The sequence below is a fragment of the Cetorhinus maximus genome, chromosome 11 (genome assembly GCF_964194155.1).
Source record: "Cetorhinus maximus chromosome 11, sCetMax3.hap1.1, whole genome shotgun sequence".
NCBI classification, from domain to species: domain Eukaryota; kingdom Metazoa; phylum Chordata; class Chondrichthyes; order Lamniformes; family Cetorhinidae; genus Cetorhinus; species Cetorhinus maximus.
Window position 1 is genome coordinate 96,137,853 of NC_135889.1, and position 22,685 is coordinate 96,160,537.

At 44.8% G+C, this 22,685-nt stretch overlaps 1 protein-coding gene across 1 annotated transcript in view; it reads right to left on the reverse strand.

Moving 5' to 3' along the window:
• Nucleotides 1–22,685, reverse strand: part of LOC144686788 (low-density lipoprotein receptor-related protein 1-like) — a 1,926,687-nt gene that overhangs the window by 251,047 nt on the left and 1,652,955 nt on the right. The window contains exons 57-58 of the mRNA XM_078552493.1: nt 21,722–21,807; nt 21,514–21,633 (exon numbers count right to left, since the gene is read on the reverse strand). Of these exons, the coding sequence (XP_078408619.1) occupies nt 21,514–21,633; nt 21,722–21,807 (206 nt within the window). The remainder of the gene's footprint in view (nt 1–21,513; nt 21,634–21,721; nt 21,808–22,685) is intronic.

Here is a 22,685-nt window from a genome sequence, read left to right on the forward strand (position 1 = left end):
CAGCTTTATCGACAAGCCTCTTAGTTAGTGCTGCTGACCTGGCAGATTTTGCATTTAAGTGTCAAGGATCGAGGCGGCAGCCCAGGCTTGTCCTGGTGATCCATCTGTTTTGTGCTAGCTGAAGGTTCATTGGATTAAAGCCTCCCAGGTGTCCCTGACTCCCTGGAGTAGTCCCAGACCAGCATCTACCCCCTCAATGTTTCCCTGTGTATGCTCATCCTCGGACTCACTGCTGGACTCATTGTGTGCAGCCGCAGCCACTACGTTGACATCTTCATCGTCCACTGCGTCCCCCCTTTCCAGCGCAAGAAATAAAGTGGGAGAAGATTAAATGTGAGGGTAAACTAGCCAGTAATATAAAAGAAGATTGCAAGAGTTTTTTTTAGATATATAAAGGGTAAGAGAGAGGCAAAAGTGGACATTGGGCCACTGGAAAATGACGCTGGAGAAGTAGTAGTGGGGAACAAAGAAATGGCGGAGGAACTGAATAGGTACTTTGCGTCAGTCTTCACAGTGGAAGACATGAGTGACATCCTCAAAGTTCAAGAGAGTCGGGGGGCAGAGGTGAGTATGGTGGCCATTACCAAGGAGAAGGTGCTAGGAAAGCTGAAAGGTCTGAAGGTGGATAAATCACCTGGACCAGATGGATTACACCCCAGAGTTCTGAAGGAGATAGCTGAAGAGATAGTGGAGGCGTTAGTGGTGATCTTTCAGGAATCACTGGAGTCAGGGAGGGTCCCAGAGGACTGGAAAATCGCTAATGTAACCCCCCTGTTTAAGAAGGGAGTGAGGCAAAAGACGGGAAATTGCAGACTGATTAGCCTGACCTCGGTCGTTGGTAAGATTTTAGAGTCCATTATTAAGGATGAGATTTCAGAATACTTGGAAGTGCATGGTAAAATCGGGCAAAGTCAGCATGGTTTCATCAAGGGGAGGTCATGCCTGACAAATCTGTTAGAATTCTTTGAGGAGGTAACGAGTAGGTTAGACAAAGGAGAGCCAATGGATGTTATCTACTTGGACTTCCAGAAGGCCTTTGACAAAGTGCCGCACAGGAGGCTGCTCAGTAAGATAAAAGCCCATGGTGTTAGAGGCAAGTATTAGCGTGGATAGAAGATTGGCTGTCTGGCAGGAGGCAGAGAGTGGGGATAAGGGGGTCCTTCTCAGGATGGCGGCCAGTGACTAGTGGAGTTCCGCAGGGGTCAGTGTTGGGACCACAACTTTTCACTTTATATATTAATGATCTAGATGAAGGAATTGAGGGCATCCTGGCTAAGTTTGCAGATGATACAAAGATAGGTGGAGGGACAGGTAGTATTGAGGAGGCGGGGAGGCTGCAGAAGGATTTGGACAGGTTAGGAGAATGGGCAAAGAAGTAGCAGATGGAATACAACGTGGGGAAGTGTGAGGTCATGCACTTTGGTAGGAAGAATAGAGGCATGGACTATTTTCTAAATGGGGAGAGAATTCAGAAATCTGGAGTGCAAAGGGACTGGGGAGTCCTAGTCCAGGATTCTCTTAAGGTTAACTTGCAGGTTGAGTAGGTAGTTAGGAAGGCAAATGCAATGTTGGCGTTTATTTCGAGAGGACTAGAATATAAAAGTAGGGATGTGCTGCTGAGGCTTTATAAGGCTCTGGTCAGACCACATTTAAAATATTGTGAGCAATTTTGGGCCCGGTATCTCAGGAAGGATGTGCTGGCCCTGGAGAGGGTCCAGAGAAGGTTCACGAGAATGATTCCAGGAATGAAAGGCTTAACATATGAGGAACGTTTGAGGGCTCTGGGTCTATACTCGATGGAGTTTAGAAGGATGAGGGGGGATCTGATTGAAACTTACAGAATACTGAAAGGCCTGGATAGAGTGGACGTGGGGAAGATGTTTCCATTAGTAGGAGAGCCTAGGACCCGAGGGCACAGCCTCAGAGTAAAGGGAAGACTTTTTAGAACAGAGATGAGGAGAAACTTCTTTAGCCAGAGAGTGGTGAATCTATGGAATTCATTGCCACAGAAGGCTGTGGAGGCCAGGTCATTGAGTGTATTTAAGACCGAGATAGATAGGTTCTTGATTGGTAAGGGGATCAAAGGTTACGGGGAGAAGCCGGGAGAATGGCGTTGAGAAACTTATCAGCCATGATTGAATGGCGGAACAGACTCGATGGGCCGATTGGCCTAATTTCTGCTCCTATGTCTTATGGTCTAAGATTGTGGAGAGCGCAGCATGCAACCAATATCAGTGACACACGATCTGGGGGATACTGGAGTGCGCCCCCTGGCATCGGAAGCGCATCTTGAGGAGACCGATGGTTCTCTCCACCACAGCTCTTGTGGAGGCGTGGCTCCTATTGTACCGCTGCTCAGCTTCTGTTTCTGGATGGCATCATGAGCCACCTTCTGAGGGGATAGCCCTCAGCAGCCATCCATTAAGCCAGGCCGGAGCACTGAAGAGCCCCGGCACCTGGGAGTGTCTGAGGATGTAGGTGTCATGGGAACTGCTTGGATATCTTGCACTTGTCGAATCAGCATCCTGTGATCACACGCAATCTGCACGTTCATGGAGTGGAAGCCCTTCCTGTTGACGAAGGCACCGGGCTCACCTGCTGGCGCCTTGATGGCCACATGTGTACAGTCTATTGCACCCTGGACGCGGGGGAAGCCAGCAATGGCCACGAAGCCTCTGGCTCGCTGTGCCTGACTTGCCTGGTCGCAGCGGAAGTGGATGAAGGTCAATGCCTGTCTGAACAGAGCGTCTGTAACCTGCTTGACACAAGTGTGGACAGCTGATTGGGAGACACCACAAAGATCACCCGCCGATCCCTGGAAGGAGCCAGAGGCATAGAAGTTGAGGGCAGCTGTGACCTTCAGAGCCACTGGCATGGGGTGTCCACCCACACAGTTAGGGGAGATCTCACGCCCAATAATCTGACAGATTATTTCCCAGACTGTCTCCCTTGAGAGTCAGAGCCTCCTTTGGCACTGCACCTCAGACATATTGAGGTACCTGCTTCGCCGCCTGTATATCCTGGCAGCAGGATAGTGGCGCCTTCTGCGGCCCCTTCCGCCTTGGACTACCTCTTGGCCCTGTGTCCCTTGTGCCTGCGTCTGTACTCCCAAAAGTGGCTCCCCTGGAGACTGAATGTGCACTCATGACCACCTTCCCCTTCTTGCCCTCCCTTCCTCCTCAGAGGAGCTGCCTCCAGTGGACAGATCAGATCCCATACCCAGGCTAAGGGAAGGCTTCCTGAAACCTGCAAGCCCAGAAAAGATTCTACACTGCAGAGTGCAGATGTGAAGGTTAAGAGTCCAGAAAAAGCTGCCGGGATGCATTCTGAAGTAGTGCAGATCACACAGGCAAGTTTGAAAAACTTTCACCTATAAATACTTCACAGAGCAGATTCATGACCCCACTGAGCCCTCTTATCCTGCCCATGGATGAGGTTAATACAAATGTCTCCTACCCGCCTGCCCGTTGCACCCGTGCACCAACCTGAAGATCACATGGGCGCTGAAAAATCGGCGTTGATTGAAGACTAAAGGGCCTTAAGTGGCCCATTAATTAATGGCGGGTGCGCGTCAGACTTCATCACATGCCCGCCCAGTGAAATATCGCGACTACCCCCAACACATCAAATGGAAAATTCTGCCCGTAAGTACAAAAATCTAGGTTGACATTCCAGTGTAGTAATGAGGGAGTGCTAAACTGTCAGAGGTGCTGATTTTCAGATAAGACTCAGGCCCTATCTTCTATCTCAGGCAGAGAGAAAATATTGCATGGCACTATTTCAAAGAGCTTGGTTTCTGGCCTATAGTTGGCCTGCAAGCAAAATCACTATTGTCATGTCCAGTACAGAGATGCCATATTATGAACTTTCAGTCAATACTTTTCAGAAATTGGACACAAACTATTAAAATAGTTGCTGAGGATCATGTGACCATTGGCATTTGAGGTACCAAGTGTCACGCAAATACCTAATTAAATAAGTACATTCCAGCCCTCTGGGGACAACACATCTCTTTGTTTAAGGATGTGCCAACACAAAAGACTATGGAGTTTTCCAAACTGCCTGACTCCATGTTTCATCCTGAACAAAAGGGAAGATCAAATCTCAGTTGGTGACAGATGGAAGTGAATGGCCCCTATCACCGTCCCATTGTATCATGATGTATTTCCCCATCAAATCTAGACTGGGTGGACCGCAGAGGTGTTAACCCGCAACACAGGATGTGTAAGCAACATAAATACCACCTCTTAATTTGGAAAAGGACTTGGAACTTGTGGAAAGTTACATGATTTTAAAGATCAGCCAAGAGCTGTATATGGGCGGTTCGACCAAACCCATTGTCATGAAAATATGATAATATTCATAGTATTTTTTTCTGGTTTATTGTAAAGTAGGTTTATGGGCATAAGTAGTAGGATCTGGCTGTGTGTGATGTAATTACATTTGAAGTCAAGTAGACTGCAGGCTTTGACTTATCGTAGGAAAGTAGGCGCTTGGTGTGCTAATGAATAAACATGGGGACAACATTCCCCCGTTGGGAGGGTTGTACGGGGTGGGGGGTGGCGGGGCGGGTGCAGACCCGATCGGCGCCCCTGATCAGGTCCAGGCCGCCATTTTACGTGAGCAGGCCGATTAAGGACCGTCCAGCGTGACATGCGCCTGGAAGCGCTGACCTCTCCCTGTGCGGGCGGTGGGGGGGGGTTCCCTGAGTCCAGACATGCACGCGAAAGAGTGCAGAAATCTCCCTGAGGCATCAGATTAGTTTAAGTTTTAAAAATTTTAATAAAGAAAAGAAAACATTTTATGGGACATGTCAATAAACATTAATGAAAAAATGTATTTAATTTATAAACCCTTCATGGAACCTCATCCACGGGTGGATGAGGTTCCATGAAAAATGCGAAGGCCGCCTGGGCTCTTTGCCTGCCCGCCAACCTTGAGGTTGGACAGGCAGCTCAGTTTATTACTTTAGTCGATATTCAAATGGCCTTCATAGGCCTTTGACAGTTCAGTGGGCAAGCAGCCGAGTTGGCTGTGCACCTGCCGAACTGAAAATCTAAATGATGCGTGGTGATGTCGGGACGCCCACCCAACATCACCGCGTGTCATTTTATGCCTCTGCGAGCGGGCCCCGTCCCCGCTCGCCGAGCCGAAAATTCTGGCCATGGATGCTGGTTTAGCATGTAAGGTGTGAAGGGAATTTGCATTTTTAAATAGATCAAAAGGATTTTAGGTTGTTTACAGGTAGCCAGATAAGCAAGGCTAAGGAATGTGTTTATTTTTCCCAAGGGCTACTGAGAATATAAAGTGACAACATGAAAGTTTTCACATTGTGAGGAAAATACAGTTTCAAAGACATAAGAAACTATAAAATTTACATATTAAAAGAGAAACATATATAAAGGAGAATGAGGATATGTGTCAGGAGAAGGCCATGTGAGGTCTAACAGAAGTGTGTGAGATAGCCTTAAAGAAGCCTCCAATATTTGTGCATAAGTCTGCTGTCTACCAAAACTGAAGCTGGAGGAAAAAGCCATTTGGAATTCCACTGTCCAGGGTATCGTGTTAATTGGCGGGATCAGTTTGAAACCTAAAATCAATTTTTTGACCGATGCCTTAAGGGGGTGTAACTGGGGGAAGAATTTTCCAGTCGGCAAGCGGGGGCAGGGCCCGCTTGCCAGCGCATAAAATGACACGCGGTGATGTTGAGCGGGCATCCTGACATCACCGCGCGTCATTTAGATTTTCAGTTCGGCGGGCGTACAGCTGAGTCAGCCTGCCAATCTGTCAAAGGCCTATTAAGGCCTGTTAAAATCGAATTAAAACAGTTAAATGAGCTGCCCGTCCAACCTTAAAGTTGATGTGGGCAAGCCAATTAAGGCCCGCCCAGCGTGACGTCCACCAGGAAGTGTTATGCGCTCCCTGTGCGGGCAGCGGGGGGAATCCCTCAACCGAGAGTGCGCTCTTTCACGCATGCAAGCGTAAGAGTGCACTCATCTCCCTGAGGCTAAGTGCTGCCTCAGGGAGATCGGTGCCAAATTTTAAAATGGTGCTGGTGCAAAAATAAAATTTCGCTGACATGTCCCCTCATGTGTCACTGTCACATGAGTTGGAACATGTCCATCACTTTAAAGCATACATTTAATAAAAATTAAAAAACCCTCATGAAACCTCATCCCACCTGTGGATGAGGTTTCATGCTTTTTCTGAAGCCCGCCTGGGCTCCCGGCCTGCCCGCCAACCTTAAGGTTGGACGGGCAGGTCCATTAATTACTTGAATTCGTTTTTAAATAGCCTCAATAGGCTGATTTGGCTGCGCCCCCACCGACCTGAAAATTGAAATGACTCGGGGTGATGTCGGGAGTTCCGCCCAACATCATCCTGCATAATTTTACGTTTCGGCGAGCGGGCCCTGCCCCCCCATCCCACCCTAAAGATCCTGGCCATGAAGTGCTTTAAAATTCAATAAAAATTATTTAAAAAATTCATTGACCTGTCCCAGCTCATGTGACACTGTCACATGAGGGGGCATGTTTTAAAAGTGTTTTTTTTCCCTTTATTTAAATTTTAAAATCTTAAACTGATCTGTGCCTCAGGGAGATTTCTGCACTCTTTTGCGCACGTGCGTGAAAGAGCGCTGGCCCCGACTCAAGATATTCCCCCCCCCACTCCCTGCCCGCACAGGGAGAGCTCGGCACTTCCGGGCGCGCGTCACGCTGAGTGGGCCTTAATTGGCCCGCCCATGTAAAATGGCGGCGCAGACCCGACCGGGGGTGCCGATCGGGATCGCGTTCGTTCCCGCCCGCCCCTCCCAACAGGGGAAAATTCAGCCCTGGGAGTCAGGTTAATTAGGGATTTTGGGAGTTATAGTAGTAATTTGTAGTTCTATGTATTTGCTTGAAATTTTCTCTTTTTTAATAAATATTTTAATTTAGTTTGTAAAAAAAACCTCGTAACGTCTTAGTGGACTTATTACTTCTGAATTCAGTGTACGCATCTTGAAATAAATACAAATTGGAAAACCATTGTGATAGCACAATCAAGTTTCCCTCGTGGACTTGATCTGCCTGGCACACATCATCTGCCACGTCATAACAGCCATCAAACTATCAGTTCAGTCAGCACTTCAGTGAACCAGACTCAGAAACAAGCTGTGAGTCATCAGGCAGCCAATGTACATAACCTGTTCCAGTTAAAGTTCACCTGAGCACCAACCTTCTAGAAATTCAAACACAATAAACCTCACAACCTACTATGAACACTTTGTTTTACAATACCCTCCCTTCAACTATAAAGCATCAAAATTGTCCAAGAAACTACAGGCCTGCCTTACAGGAGACAGTAGATCTTAAACCAGAGATTGAGATAACTGTAATCTGTAAAAGTGCAAGACCTTATCTGTATCTAGTCTGTTTCTGTGAGTGTGTGTGTGTGTGAATGAGTGTCTGATGTTGCATTTAATTCAGGGTGTGTGAGAATAAATCACCCTCTATTTTAACTCACAAAAGCTTGCTGCTGAATGTTTCATTGGGATACGCATTTAAACTGGGTAAGAAAAGGCACACCATTACATACTGATCATGGGAAGTAAGAGGTCGCATAAATTCTGTCCATCGCACTATAAATACAAATTATCTGACCGTTATTACATCATCGTTTGGTGGAGCTTGCTGTTTGCAGATTGGCTGCTGTATTTCCAACATTGCAACAGTGATTACACATCAAAAAGTATTTAATTTGTTGTAAAGTGCTTTGTGATGTTCTGAGGTCATGAAAGGTCTCTATGAAAGAAAGTCTTTCTTTTTCTTTTACCATTTCCCAGACTGGTTACCCTCTCCCCTTTCTGATCATTGTTACCAATTAACTGGTGTAGAAATAGGAACAATTTTGTTCGTCAAGCCCTGGTTTGAGACTGCCCAAACCCATTTCATGCACTGGGCTATGTGAAAGTTTGCTTTTTGCCTTTAGATATCCACATGCTGACATTCTGCGTTCCTTTTACAAGCACAGCAAAGTCTCTTTGAACATTAATGCTTACACGTTTCACACCTTTCAAAAACTATTCTGCTTTTCTATTCTTACGACCAAATTGAATAACTTCATACTTCCCTACATTATACTCCATCTGCATTTTGTTGCCCACTCACTTAACCTGTCCACATCTCTTTGCAGCCTCCTTGAGTCCTCCCCACAGCTAACTTTTTTCACCCAGCTTGGTATCATCAGCGAACTTTGATACATTACTCTCTTTCTCTTCATCTAAGTGATCCTTAGATGATTCTTGAGGCACTCCACTATTCTCTGCCTGTCAGCTTGAAAAAGCACCATTTATGCCCACTCTCTGCTTTATATCAATCCTTGATCCATGCTAATATATTACCCCCAACTCCATGAGCCCTTGTTCTTGCCTATTAAACTTTTTTGCAGCACCTTATTGAATGCTTTTTGGAAATCCAAGTATACTACACCTATCAGTTCCCTTTTATCTAACCTACTCGTTACATGTTCAAAAAAAACGCTAACAAAAAAATCTCAAACAGGATTTCCCTCTTGTACAGCAATGTTGATTTGTTCTAATCATACAATGGGCAGAATATTGTGCTCGTCAGGTTGGCGCATGCCTGACCTGAGCGTAAAATGATGCGTCCCAACATCATCGCGCACTCGCGCAAAGTTTCAGTCGGCAGGCGTTCGTCAGAGTTGGCAGCGCGCCCACCGACAATTAACAGGCCTATTAAGGTCATTAACGTAATAATTAAACAAAATTTTTCCCTACCCGCCCAACCTCACGGCTGGCGGGTGGGCGGAAAGGCCAAGCGGCCTTTGGATTTTTTAGAAAACCTCATCCACGGGGGTGGGGGGGGAATGAGTTTTTTACAACAGCAAATAAAAATTAAATAACAATTTTAAAATTTCATTCATAACGTGTCCCTGCTCATTCGGGGATATGTTTTTAACATTGCTTAAGTTTTTAATTTTTGGTTAAAACGCTTCGGTTTTAGTTTATTTAATTTAATACAATTAATGCACCCGCGCGCATGTGCAAACTTCAATGCTCGTCACGCCTCCACACCCGGCAGCGCTGCAGCGTGCGTTTCACGCTGGCTGACAGCTAATTGGCCAGCCAGCATGAAATCGTGGTGGGAGCCGGAGTCCGCCTGACCACCGGAAAATCCTGGCCTATGCTTTCCTCAGTGCATTGTTAAGACTTCTTTAATAATACATTCCAGCATTTTCCCAACAACTGATGTTAGGCTAACTGGCCTGTAGTTCACTGTTTTCACTCCCCCTCCTTTCTTGAAAAGTGGTGTAACATTTGCCAACTTGATTGGACCTTCCAATCTGATGGGGCAGTTCCTGAAACGAGCCCTCCAAGATATCTGCGTTGCTCCAATTCTAGCCTCTTGAGCATCCCTGATTTTATTCACTCTACCACTGGTGCCATGAGCTTAAGCCCTGGAATTTCCTCCCTAAACCTCTGTGCCTCTCATTCCCTCTTCCCTCCTTTCAGCCATTCTTCAAAACCTATCTCTTCGACCGTACTTTTGGTCAGCGACCCTAATATCACCATATTGTGACTCAAGGTCAAATTTTGTTTGAAAGCACTCCTGTGAAGCATCTTGAGAATTTTTACTACTTCAAGGGCTCTATATTATTGCTATTAATGTTGACACTAAGAAACATGTGCAAATGACTGGGTATATTGTATTATAAGCTTCGTTATACCTGTGTTCGATATCTGTGGGTTCCATGATGAGATCATGAACCACATTTGTAGGCCATTACCCAAATCTCCCAACAACCAGCCACAAAGAGAGATAATGAGCCGAGAATGAAAAATTCATATATTTACCATTTATTATGCATTCACAGGTAAAATCCTACACTGAGAATCACACTGACTGAATAGAAGCCTTTACGATTTTTGTAGGTGTTGGATTCGTTGTGAATGTCTGCTCCTCCACGTGATTGTATTTAGCAACACCTGAGACCATGGGGAAGGTGGCAATGTCTCAGAGTTATTGCAGTCTCTTCAACTATTTACCCACAGCTCTGTAGAAATGGATGAGCTTATGGGCCCTCTGGAACAATGCATCAGTCACATTTTCAGTGCAGCTGGATATCGATTGTTCTTCGGATAATGCCTGCTAAATCTCTGCCAGATGATTGGATTGAGCCAGTGGGAGAAGAGAAATGAGGGCAGTTGTGAGTTTCACAACCACAGATGAACAGTTTTGGTCACAGAGTAAACTCTTAAGGCATTTGCTGCTATTTGACAGTTCAGTAATTGCATCCCTGAAAAGCTTGAGTTTTCTTAAACAGCGCTGCATGACAGAATTGCCTTATAAACATTCCTTTTTGGATATAGTCATATTTTGACCTGGAGTCATAGCTGATATGAGCAATGCCCTTGCTGGATCAGTGTCCTTTTTTTATTTAGCTAACTTATGTTGTGGTTTTGCAACAATACAAAAAGCAGGCTCGAGGGGTTGAATGGCCTACTTCTGCTCCTTGTTCGTATGTTTGTTCGTATTTCTTATGTCGTAAACTTATATTGAGAAATCCAAGGGGCAATGTTAACCCTACCCACAGAACCTGGGCAGGCGGGTAGTGAGAACTTACCTGCCTTGGAGATTCTGGGAGCTGACAGTTCCTAATTTTAGTCTGCTCAATTTAGCAAGTGGCAAGGATCTGGCCAAGTCGGTGAGCTCCTTATTTTAAATAGGCAATGCCAGGGTCCAGATAACATAATTGGGATTAGATGCCTCAACAGAGCGTGAGAGTATTGGTGAGGGAATCTTAAATCTCTTTCTGAAAATCTAATATTGTATAGATTTTAGATTTAACTGCAAGTGCTGCTTAAATTATACGTCTGTCTCATCCAAGGCCCTAAATAGGGAGATAGACGCTATCCACTGGCAGCAGCTGAAATAGTTAAAAGGGACTAGTTTGAACTGGTTTGTCCTGTACCTGGGCTCAGTCCCCTTTGTTCCAGAACTTATGAATTCAGACATTTTCAGTGCAACCAGCACTGAGGATGACTTTAATGGAGCGTGAGCGCTTGGTGAGCTGAGGAAGGTCAGTGAGGAGATGAGGCGGGTGCCCACTTTGTTTTTTCTAAATTTTTTCACCCTGCAGGAATTGGTTCTTGCTTTACTACAAGGAAGTATCATTTTGGTAAGTACCTGGTAAGTGGATAAGTCTAGTCTATTACTAAGTTTCAAAATAGTACAGGAATTTATGGTAAGGTTTGTAAAATACATTAAAGAAAATAAATAATAAAATAATTAAGTAATTAATTAAAGCAAATGAAGATGGCAGGACAGGTGATGTGTGATGTGGAAGCTCCTGGATGCCAGTGTGATCCAGGGCAAACACATTTGCAGTAAGTGCCTGCGCCTTGAGGAGCTTTGGCTCAGAGTCATTGAGCTGGAGGAGGAAATTAGAAATTGGCGACCCATTTCACTGTTGAATGTGGACTATAAGATTCTGTCCAAGGTCATCGCCAATCGGGTCAAATCCGCTCTGGAATTGGTGATTCACCCTGACCAGACCTGCTCTGTGCCAGGCAGGAAGATCTCTGACAGCCTCGCGCTGCTCAGGGATACGATTGCCTATGTGCAGGACAGGGGTGTGGATACCTGCCTCATCAGCTTGGATCAGGAGAAGGCCTTTGACAGAATATCGCACACCTACATGGTGGATGTGCTCTCCAAAATGGGGTTTGGGGAGGGAATTCGAAATTGGATCCAACTGCTCTACACTAACATCAGTAGCGCAGTCTCAATCAATGGGTGGGAAACAGATAGCTTTCCGATTAAATCTGGAGTCAGTCAGGGCTGTCCTCTCTCGCCTGCTCTTTTCGTGTGTTGCATAGAACCCTTTGCCGAGTCCATCAGGATGGATCCGGGCATAAGAGGAGTGACGATCCCAGGCAGTGGAGGCACTCAGGTAAAAGCCTCCCTGTACATGGACGACGTCGCCGTCTTCTGCTTGGATCCGCTGTCGGTGCGCAGACTGATCCACATCTGCGACCAGTTCGAACTGGCCTCGGGAGCCAAGGTAAATCGTGGGAAGAGCGAGGCCATGTTCTTTGGGAACTGGGCTGACCGATCCTTTGTCCCCTTCACTGTCAGGGCTGACGGCCTGAAGGTGCTGGGGATATGGTTCGGAGGGACCAGGGCATGCGTTAGAAACTGGAAGGAGCGAATGTCTATGGTGAAAAGGAAACTGGGCATGTGGGAGCGACGCTCCCTCTCCATTGCGGGTAAGAACCTGGTCATCAGGTGTGAGGCACTCTCGCTGTTGCTGTACGTGGCGCAGGTCTGGCCCATTCCAGACTCCTGCGCGATGGCGATCACTCGAGCCATCTTCCGCTTTATCTGGAGGTCGAAAATGGATCGTGTCCGCAGGGACGCGATGTACAAGCCTCTAGATAAAGGGGGAAAAAACGTGCCCAACATCGCCCTCATACTGATGGCCACCTTTGTGTGTGGCTGCATCAAGCGGTGCGTAGACCCTCAGTACGCAAACACCAAGTGTCACTATGTGCTGAGGTTCTACCTGTCCCCGGTGTTGCGAAGGATGGGTCTGGCCACGCTGCCGCGGAACGCTCCAAGTAGTTGGACCGTGCCGTACCACCTGTCCCTCGTGGAAAAATTTATGCAGAAAAACACCTTTGACCACAAGTCCATCAGGCAGTGGTCAGCACGTAACGTCTTAGAGGCCCTGAGGGAAAAGGAGAGGGTGGACCCTGTGGGATGGTTCCCCGAGCAGACTGTCAAAGTCATTTGGCAGAATGCCTCATCGCCAGAACTTTCCAACAAGCACCAAGACGTGGCTTGGCTGGTGGTGAGAAAGGCCCTCCCCGTCAGATCCTTCCTACACGCCAGGAGTCTCACCCCCTCTGCACGTTGCCCTCGAGGTGGCTGTGGTGGGGAAGAGACCGTTGTTCACCTCCTTGTGGATTGTGCCTTTGCAAAGAAGGTCTGGAGAGAGATGCAGTGGTTGCTGTCGAGGTTCATCCCGAGCAGTTCTGTGACACACGACTCTGTGCTCTACGGGCTGTTCCCAGGGACACACACCGAGACAAACATCAACTGCAGCTGGAGGATCATCAACTCGGTGAAAGACGCGCTTTGGTCTGCCCGAAACTTGTTGGTCTTCCAGCACAAAGAGTTGTCCCCGACCGATTGTTGCGGACTGGCACAATCCAAAGTCCAGGACTACGTGCTGAGGGACGCACTAAAGCTTGGGGAAGCTGCCGCAAAGGCGCAATGGGGAAGGGTCGCTGTCTAAGACCTTTCTGCCACAGCGCACCGAGAGACTGGGAACTGTTTAGAGCCCCTCGGGCTGTACAGCTCAAAATGAAAGGCTGTAAATGATTGTAATATTGTTTGTACTGATGCACCTGGTGATACATTTTGTAAAAGTTTAACCAGATTGTACCCTTGTAATGGTGTTTTTGAAATGGTTTGGAATGTGATTGAAGATATTTTATGAATAAAGTATATTTTTGCAAAAAAAAAAGTCATTGAGCTGGAGGCTGAGCTGCAGACACTATGACACATCAGGGAGGGGAGGGGAAGTTGCCAGGACACCTTGTACCAGGAAGGAGTCACATCTCTGAGAATAGGGTCTTCTGATTTGGAAGGTGGCCAGGGAAAGGAGGCTATGACTGTGAGTGAGGCAGGCAAGGGGACCCAGAGGCCAGCAGTGTCAGCCTCTGCAATTGTCCAACAGGTTTGAGATTCTCTCAGTTTGTTTGGATGGGAGTGGAGACTGCTGGGTGGATGAGCTGACTGACCATGACACCATGGTACAAGAAGCCATTCAAGTTGGGGGTTCAAAAAGGATTGTAGTGGTAGTATTGGGTCAGTATAGTGAGGGAGATTGCCACTGTTCTCTGTAGCACAGACAGCTGTGTTGCTTGCCCAGTGACAGGGTTCAGGACATTTGCTCAGGGCTGAAGGGGAACTAACATTGGGAGGCAGACGATCCAGTTGCCATGGTCCATGTAGTTACCAGTGACATAGTCAGGACAAGGAAGAATGTCCTGCATAGTCAGTATGAGGAGCTAGGCACCAAATTAAGAAGCAGAACCTCAAAGATAATAATCTCTGGATGATTACCCAAGCCATATACAAATTGGCATAAGGCAAATAAGATTAGAGAAATAAATGCGTGGCTCAAAGGCTGGTGTGGAAGAAGTGGGTTCCGGTTTGAGGGGCACTGGCACCAGTACTGGGGAAAGTGGGGGCTATACCATTGGGACGGCCACACCTGAACTGTGCTGGGAGTGATATTCTAGTGAGCTGCATAACTAATGGAGTGGAAGTGGAGAGAGCTTTAAACTAAATAGTGGGGACAAGGGATCAAATTTGGGAATATGTGGTAAACAAAAGGGTAGAGACAAGGCAAGGGAGAAAGGTACAAATATGGGAAATGATAAACAGAACATGACAGGAAGGGATAGAGAGTACAAATCTAAGAGTAAATCAGCAGATAAGGTCAGACATTACAAAAATAATAAAAGGTCAAAATTAAAGGCTCTGTATCTAAATGCATGTAGCATTCAAAACAAAACAGATGAACTATAGGCATAAATAGAAATAAAGTACAATCTGATAGCCATTAAAGAGACATGGTTGTCAGATGAAATAGATTGGGGCCTGAATGTTGAAGGGTATGTGACATTTAGGAAGGACAGGATGCTGGAAAAGGTGGAGGGGTGGCTCTGTTAATTAATGATGGTAATAGCACATTAAAGAGAGATGACCTAAGTTCAGGAAACCAGAATGTATATGCAGTTTGGGTTGAGATGAGAAACAATAAAGGCAAAAAGTCATTTGTGGGAATGGTATACAGGCCCCCTAATTGTAACTACATGGTAGGACAGAGTAGAAAGGAAGAGATAATGGGAGATTGTCAGAAAGGTACAGCGATAACCATGGGGGATTTTAATCTACAGATAGGCTGGAAAAATCAGATGGGCAGAGGTAGTCTAGATGAAGAGTTCACAGAATGTTTTCGGGATAGTTTCTTGGAACTGCACATTCTGGAGCCAACCAGAGAGTAGGCTATACTAGACTTGGTACTGTGAAACAACATGGGATTAATTGATAACCTCATAGTGAAAGCATGCCTGGGTATCAGCAATCATAACATGATTGAATTTTGCATTCAGTTTGGGGGAGAGAAGAGTGTGTCCAGGACTAGTATTTTAAACTTAATTAAGAGCAAATATGAGGGCATGAAAGCAGGGCTACCTAGAGTGAACTGGCAAATGAGGTTAAGGGGTATGTCCATAGAGATGCAGTGGCAGACTTTTAAAGGGATATTTCAGAATACACACAATAGATACATTCCAATGAGAAAGAAAACTTCCAAGGGGAAAACCCACCATCCGTGGTAACTAAAACAGTTAAAGACAGTATCAAACTTAAAGAAAAAGCATATAATTGCACAAAGATGGGTGGCGGATCAGAAGAAATTGAACAGGATATAAAGCAAACAGCAAAGAATGACAAAGATTAATAAGGAGGGAAAAATTAGAGTACGAGAGAAAGCTAGCTGGAAAAAGAAAGATAGATAGTAAGAGTTTCTATAGATACTTAAATAAGAAAAGAGTTAACAAAGTGAGCGTTGGTCTTATAGAAAGTGAGTCTGGGAATTAATAATGGAAAGTAAGGAGTTGGCAGATGAATTGAACAGATATTTTACATCGGTTTTCACTATAGACAATATGAGTAACATCCCAGAAATAGCTGTAAGTCAGAAAATGGGAGGGAGGGAAGAACACGGGAAAATTACACTCATCAGAGAAGTGGTATTGAGCAAATTGTTGGAGCTGCGGACTGACAAATCCCCAGGTCCTGTTGGACTTCATTCTAGAGTCTTGAAATAAGTGGCTAGTGAAATAGTGGATGAGTTAGTCTTAATTTGCCAAAATTCACTAGATTTTGGGGAATATTCCGTTAGATTGGAAAATAGCAAATGTAACTCCTTTATTCAAAAAGGGAGGGAGAGAGAAAGCAGGGAACAATGGACCAGTTAGCTTAACATCTGTCAAAGGGAAAATGTTAGAAGCTATTATTAAAGATATTACAGCAGGGCACTTAGAAAAGTTTAAGGCAATCAGACAGAGTCAGCATGGTTTTGTGAAAGGGAAATCATTCTTAACCAATTTATTTGAGTTATTTGAAGGAGTCACATGTACTGTGGATAAAGGGGAACTGTTGGATGTTCTGTACTTAGATTTCCAGAAGGCATTTGATAAGGTATCACATCAAAGGTTATTGCAGAAAATAAAAGCTCATGGTGTAGTGAGCAATATATTACCATGAATAGAAAATTGTTTGGCTAACAGGAAACAGGGTAGTCATAAATGGGTCTTTTTCTGGTTGGCGGCTGTTACCATTTATATAAATGACTTGGATGAAGGCACAGATGGTATGGTTGCTAAATTTGCTGAGGACACAAAAATGGTAAGGAAACTAAGTTGTGAGGAGAACGTAAGGAGACTACAAACTGATGTAGGCACTTAAGTGAGTGGGAGAAGATCTGGCAAATCAAATATTACGTGGGCAAATGTGCAATTGTCCATTTTGGCACAAAGAATAAAAAAGAAGCATATTATCTAAATGGTGAGAGATTGCAGAGCTCTGAGATTCAGAGGGATCTGGGTATCCTAGTGCATGAATCACAAAAGGCTAGTATGCAGGTACAGCAAGTAATTAAGAAAGCTGATGGAATGTTATCATTTATTGCGAGGGGAATTGAATACAAAAGTAGGGAGGTTATGCTTCAATTGTACAGGGCACTGGTGAGATCACATCTGGAGTACTGTGTACAATATTGTCCTCCTTATTTAAAGAAAGGTGTAAATGCATTAGAAGCAGTTCAGAGAAGGTTTACTAGGCTAATACCAGGAATGAGTGGGTTGTCGTATGAGGAAAGGCTGGACAGGTTAGGCTTGTATGCACTGGAGTTTAGGAGAGTATGAGGTGACTTGATTGAAACCTTGAAGATCCTGAGGGGTGTTGACAGGGTGGATGTGGAGAGGATGCTTCCTCTTGTGGGAGAATCAAGAACTAAGGGCCACAGTTCAAAAATAAGGGCTTGCTCATTTAAATCAGAGATAAGGAGAAGTTTTTTTCTCTCAGAGGGTAGTGAGTCTTTGGAACTCTCTTCCTCAAAAAGGCAGTGGAAGCTGGGTCTTTGAATATTTTTAAGGCAGAGCTGGATAGTTTCTTGATTAACAAGCGGGTGAAAGGTTATCGAGGATAGGCGGGAGGTTACAATCAGATCAGCCATGATCTTATTGAATGGTGAAGCAGGCTTGAAAGGTCGAGTGGCCTACTCCTGCTCCTAGTTTGTATGTCTTGGGGACATACGCAGCATGACATGAGCAGCATGTCGCAGTAAGTCTCCTGCCAGGCCAGGTTAATGGAAAGGAGACATGGATTAGAAGATGCTTTTAAAATATATATACTTTTTGTTTATTTATACAGCCATGAGGAACAGAAATGCTCTTTCAGACCCCACATGACAAGCTGGTGACTCAAACCCATCATCACCCCTCAAATACCTCTGCCCACTGCAAGATCCCTGTGCAATAGCCCTGGCAGCCTGATTCCCACAACCAAGTCTGGTCTTACGTCAGGCTGAGATTCTGTTGTAATATAACATTTCATCCATCAATTTGCTATCATAAGCAATGTTGGGTGTTTTCATAAAACTGAAGTTGATAACAGGCCGCTCAGTATAGATGTTTAAATCACTTGAAAGCCAACAGGCAGCACTTGCAAAATGTTTTCTATGTAACATTCTGTTACCTGTAGTCATTAATCTACCGTTAATGTTATAGGAGCTGGTCAAAGTGATTTGTTTTGTTCTGCTTCGTTAAAATTAACTTACTAAAGGTTTGCTGAATCCATACTAAAACTGCTGCTTCAACCATGCGCAAAGATTATGTTCACTCCAATGATAACATTCTGGCTTGCAGCCAGTTTCTCAGACAGAATATTTATGATGGTAAAATATGTTGCTGGATGAGATTGTAATTGTACTACATGCAAGGTAGTTTCATTGGTAGAAAACTGCATTAGCAAACTAGAGGTGCCAATAGTTTTGGCTTTCACCTTTCTGTGCTTGTTATAGGCTTGCGACTTGACCTTACATGCAAAATCATTTTAAATGATGATAGAAAAAGCTGAAATATATTGTATGTGCGTGGAAAATATAATAAACATTTTGATTGTACAGCAAGAGTGTTACGCCCAAAACATTAACTCCTAACATTTCTCTCACTTTCCAACAATGCAGATTGTGACTTATACCCTATTTATGTATGAAAACGAAGCATTGATGCTCCAATCCCAATTTATACCATTGTACTGCAACTATCTGCATTCAATATTTATAACAAGTATTTCATTTTTTTAAGATATGGTAGCGGTGACAATTTGTGGAGGGTGCTCCAGCCTTAGTCTTGGAGTTTGTTCGCCCAAGGCTACTGCTCCTGACCACTGCAAAGCTCATGGGGATCAGTTAGGAGGACCATGAAAAGCAGGGCTTTTGCACCTGGGGTCACACCACCCCCACCCCACCCTGCCCCACACCACAGGAAGCAAGGTAGGGCAACATAAGTGATTAGCAGAAAGGAGAGGTGACAGGGTAATGGGCTTCCCCACACTCCAGGCAAAAAAATGAGGGAAAAATGATACATGTACATTTATGGCGATAAAGTCTCCTTTGGGATTCTGGGTTCTGATGCTAGCCCAGGCCCATCCCTGGCGGGTCCCTCCTAACCCTGAAGAGAGGCTGGTAGATCTCCACATCCTTAACATATTAGTTAGCCTCCAAAATTACACTGGGTCGTGTGTAGGCTGAGGATGAGTCCTGCTCTCTGATGTGTGTGCCCAAGAAAGGGGTGAACCCAAAGGTTTTACAATGGGGTTTTAACCATATCGAAATGCCTTGAAAGAAATAAATTCAGCAAATAGCTTGAAATCGAGATTGATCTTTTTCTAATACTTTCAGTTACTGTAAATCCTAGGCCTGAATCTTCTGGTCAGCGTGTGGGAGCTGGCTCCGCTTGCCGACATGTAAAATGATGCGCGGTGATGCTGGGCATGCGTCCTGATGTCACTGCGTGTCACTCCGATCTTCAGTTTGGCACGAGCGCACCAGAGTCGGCTGCGTACCCGCCGAACTGTCAAAGGCCAGTTAAGGCCATTAATTAACTCATTAAACTGATTCTCAGGGCTGCCTTTCCAACCTTAAGGTTGGCCGGCAGGTGAAGAGCCCAGGCGGCCTTCACATTTTTCATGAAACCTCATCCACGGGCGGGATGAGGATTCATGAAGTGTTTATTAATTAAATAAAATGTGTTCTGAAAATTCATAAACATGTCCCAGCTCATGTGACAATGTCTCATGAGGGGACATGTCTGATTAATTGTATTTTTTATTTTTTGTGGTGTTTTATTAATAAACTAATCTCCCTGGCAGCTCCGTGCCTCAGGGAGATTTCGGCGCTCTTTCACATGCATGCGCGAAAGAGCACAGGCTCTGACTCTCCCTCCTCCCCCCGCCCGCACAGCTAGCACTAAGCGGTTACAGGTGTGCGTCACGTTGGGCGGGTCTTAATTGGCCTGCCCGTGCAAAATGGCGGCACGCAGCTGATCGTGTGCAGCGATCGGCCATGCGCCTGCCCGTGCCCAAACTGCCCGCCTGCCGGGGGGAAAATTCTCCCCCTACTTAATGGAACAAATCATGCTGTGGAACAGCATATAAACCACAAAAGGATCTTACTTTTATAACTCTGTTAGATCAGTCATTCTAGAAATAACGGTTTAGGTACTCTATTATTTTCCCAGGACTCTTAACCAAAATTATTTGAAGTTGAATTGTGACACAAGAGAAGGAGTGTACAATGTGTAAAATAATGAACTTAATGGAAGTTTGCAGGGCAATATATCTTTAATAATTCAGAGGTTAACTTGATGTGAGGCAATTAAGTAACGTGAAAAAGCTGACCCAAATAATATTTCAGCCCAGCCATGCTAAATCTCTTAGAGTGTGGCCCAATTTATCAAAATAACGAAATGGGTTATTTCAGATGCCAATGTATGCTATTGACATTAAATTGTATAAAAGTTTTGAAAGTTTGAGAAAATTATTTTCTCTTATTGGCAATAGGCAGATGCAAAGCATTTTTAAGAAGGGAATTTCTAAACCCTTGTTTTTATTTATTTGAAAATGCAAAATTATGCTCTAGGCCATATTATTGGAGACATGGAGCAGAATCTTCTGCCCTGTTGGGCGGGCTGGTCGGGGGCAGGCGCAGGCGGGCGTGGAGCCGACCGCCCCTCTCGATCGGCTGCGCGCCGCCATTTTACGTGGGCGGGCCAATTAAGGCCCGTCCAGTGTGACACGCCCCCACACACTGTAGCGAAAATTCTGCCCATGCTTTTTAAATACTATTTTACAGTAACGTTAAGAAAAATCCAATGATGTCAAATTATGCAACATTGCTTAACCATAGCACATACAAAAATTGTATGGTAACAATATGAAGCAAATGAGAATTCAGGTCCAATATAAAAAAGAAAAACATGGGCTGGACTTCATGGGATTGGAGGGGGGGCGGGGTTTGTGGTGTGTGGGGGCATATTGCTCACACCCCATGTTGCAAGAATCAGCTGGACGAATCCAAGGAAAGCTCGCTCAGCAGCAATAACGTGCTGCGGGCAGGCTAAACAGGCTGAGAGTAGGACTTATGCTCCTCACCGGGAGGAAGCCCTGCCCTCAAGAGCTCTAGCAGTTTCAGCAGCACCGGGACTGAGGTAGCTGCTGCTGGGACTGAAGGCATCTCTGCAAAGAGGAGAATATGGAAGCTGTAGCCGGGTAAGTCGGACCCTTTTTTGGGCGGGGTGGGATTGGGCAGCCTCGGGAAGGGAGCGAGGGGGGTAAGTTTTAGAGGCCAGGCAGGGAGGCACAAAGGAAGGGGTAACATTTTGCGGGGGCGGGGGGGGATACCCCCGATACACAAAGTGCACCGCCTGAATGCTGTGCCCCTCCCCTTCCTTTCTGCCTTCACAAACTTTATTTTCAAAAGCAGGCTCCTCACTCCCACCCGCCTGCTCACGCCAGCCATTATATGGCGCGGGGCAGAGTGAAATACAGGTCAATTGGCTTAGTAACAAGTTCAATTACCCTTTAATTATTTACTTCAAAAAGATTGGTGGGTTACCAATTTCAGCGCCCCCCCATATTATTGGGACCGGGTCGGGAGTGGGTGGGAGGCGGTAAACTTGCCACCCCTCATATTTTATTTGCCCCTACAAAAAAATCATGACAGTGGAGGGGTAGTAGGGGTGGGGTGTGGGGGATGGGCCATAAAATACAGCCCATAATGTCTAAGACCTGGGCTACAATTGTCCTCACTAGGCATAATAGAAAATTCTGAAATCATTAGTCTACAAATTGCCAATGCAAACATTCCTACCTCAGGATTGCTTCCATTCAGGTGGATTCTTGATATTGTGCTGCCTTGTGTGGTGAAATCAGCCCAATAAATACATTTTTCCCTGTAGTCAAAATCTATTGCATGAACATTATTCAGCCCCTGTAAAATAAGCAAACTTAACTATGAGCACATTTAACGATTTTGAATTCAAAGCAAGGCGCAATAATAGAAAAAATGTGGAACTTACCTGTTTTAATAAAGTGTAGTTGAAACCATCTATACTCATTTTTCTTATTTCATGTCTATCAGCAAAAATTAAAAATGGTTCCTCAGCTGAATACAAAGGAAAAGAACACTTCACTATGCAGCAACGTTATACATATTCATGAACACAATATAAAATAGTTAGCCATGCTGATACACATTCTTTACAAAAGCTTTCCAAAATCTTATAAATTATTATATCTAGGACAATTTTGCATTTAAATGTGGCAGATCTGTCCTCACATTTAGTCCAAACCAATTCTATCAGTCACCAATGTACCCTTACCTCACTGCACTCTTTTACAAAAATTGGAAACCCGAGCAATAAATGTTCTGTAACATTCATTTCCAAGTCAAACCTTTTCTCCATGAACAAGGCTAAAGACAGTCAAGCATGTTTATAACACTAAAATGACAGACAATTTTGATGTTCATGACACATACTATATGGATGAATAAAAGATTGAACTACAGCTCCCTGCCATTCACTGGCACACAAGCTCATTCTCAATCACTGTACATTTCCAATTACTAATTACAGACAAATGGTGGATTCTCACCAACCTCGTTTTAACCAATAGTATTCTTGTTGTTGTAAATGTACTTATATACCCCAAACAATGAATACATTGGTTAAAATGTAGTGAAATAAATGCTCTACTTTCACTGTTGAGATGCAATGTGGGAAGATATTCTACTAAAAGGCTACATTGTAATAAATGTTATAAACAAAAATAGCCAGACGTGTAACAGAACATCTGTTCTGATGAAGAGTCATTCAGACTCGAAACGTTAACTGCGTTCCTCTCTGCAGATGCTGTCAGACCTGCTGAGTTTTTCCAGGTATTTTTGTTTTTGTTTCAGATTTCCAGCATCCACAGTATTTTGCTTTTATCTGTTGATTTTGTTCTGTGCTTTAAAGCTACAAGTTAGAGGCACACAAGAGA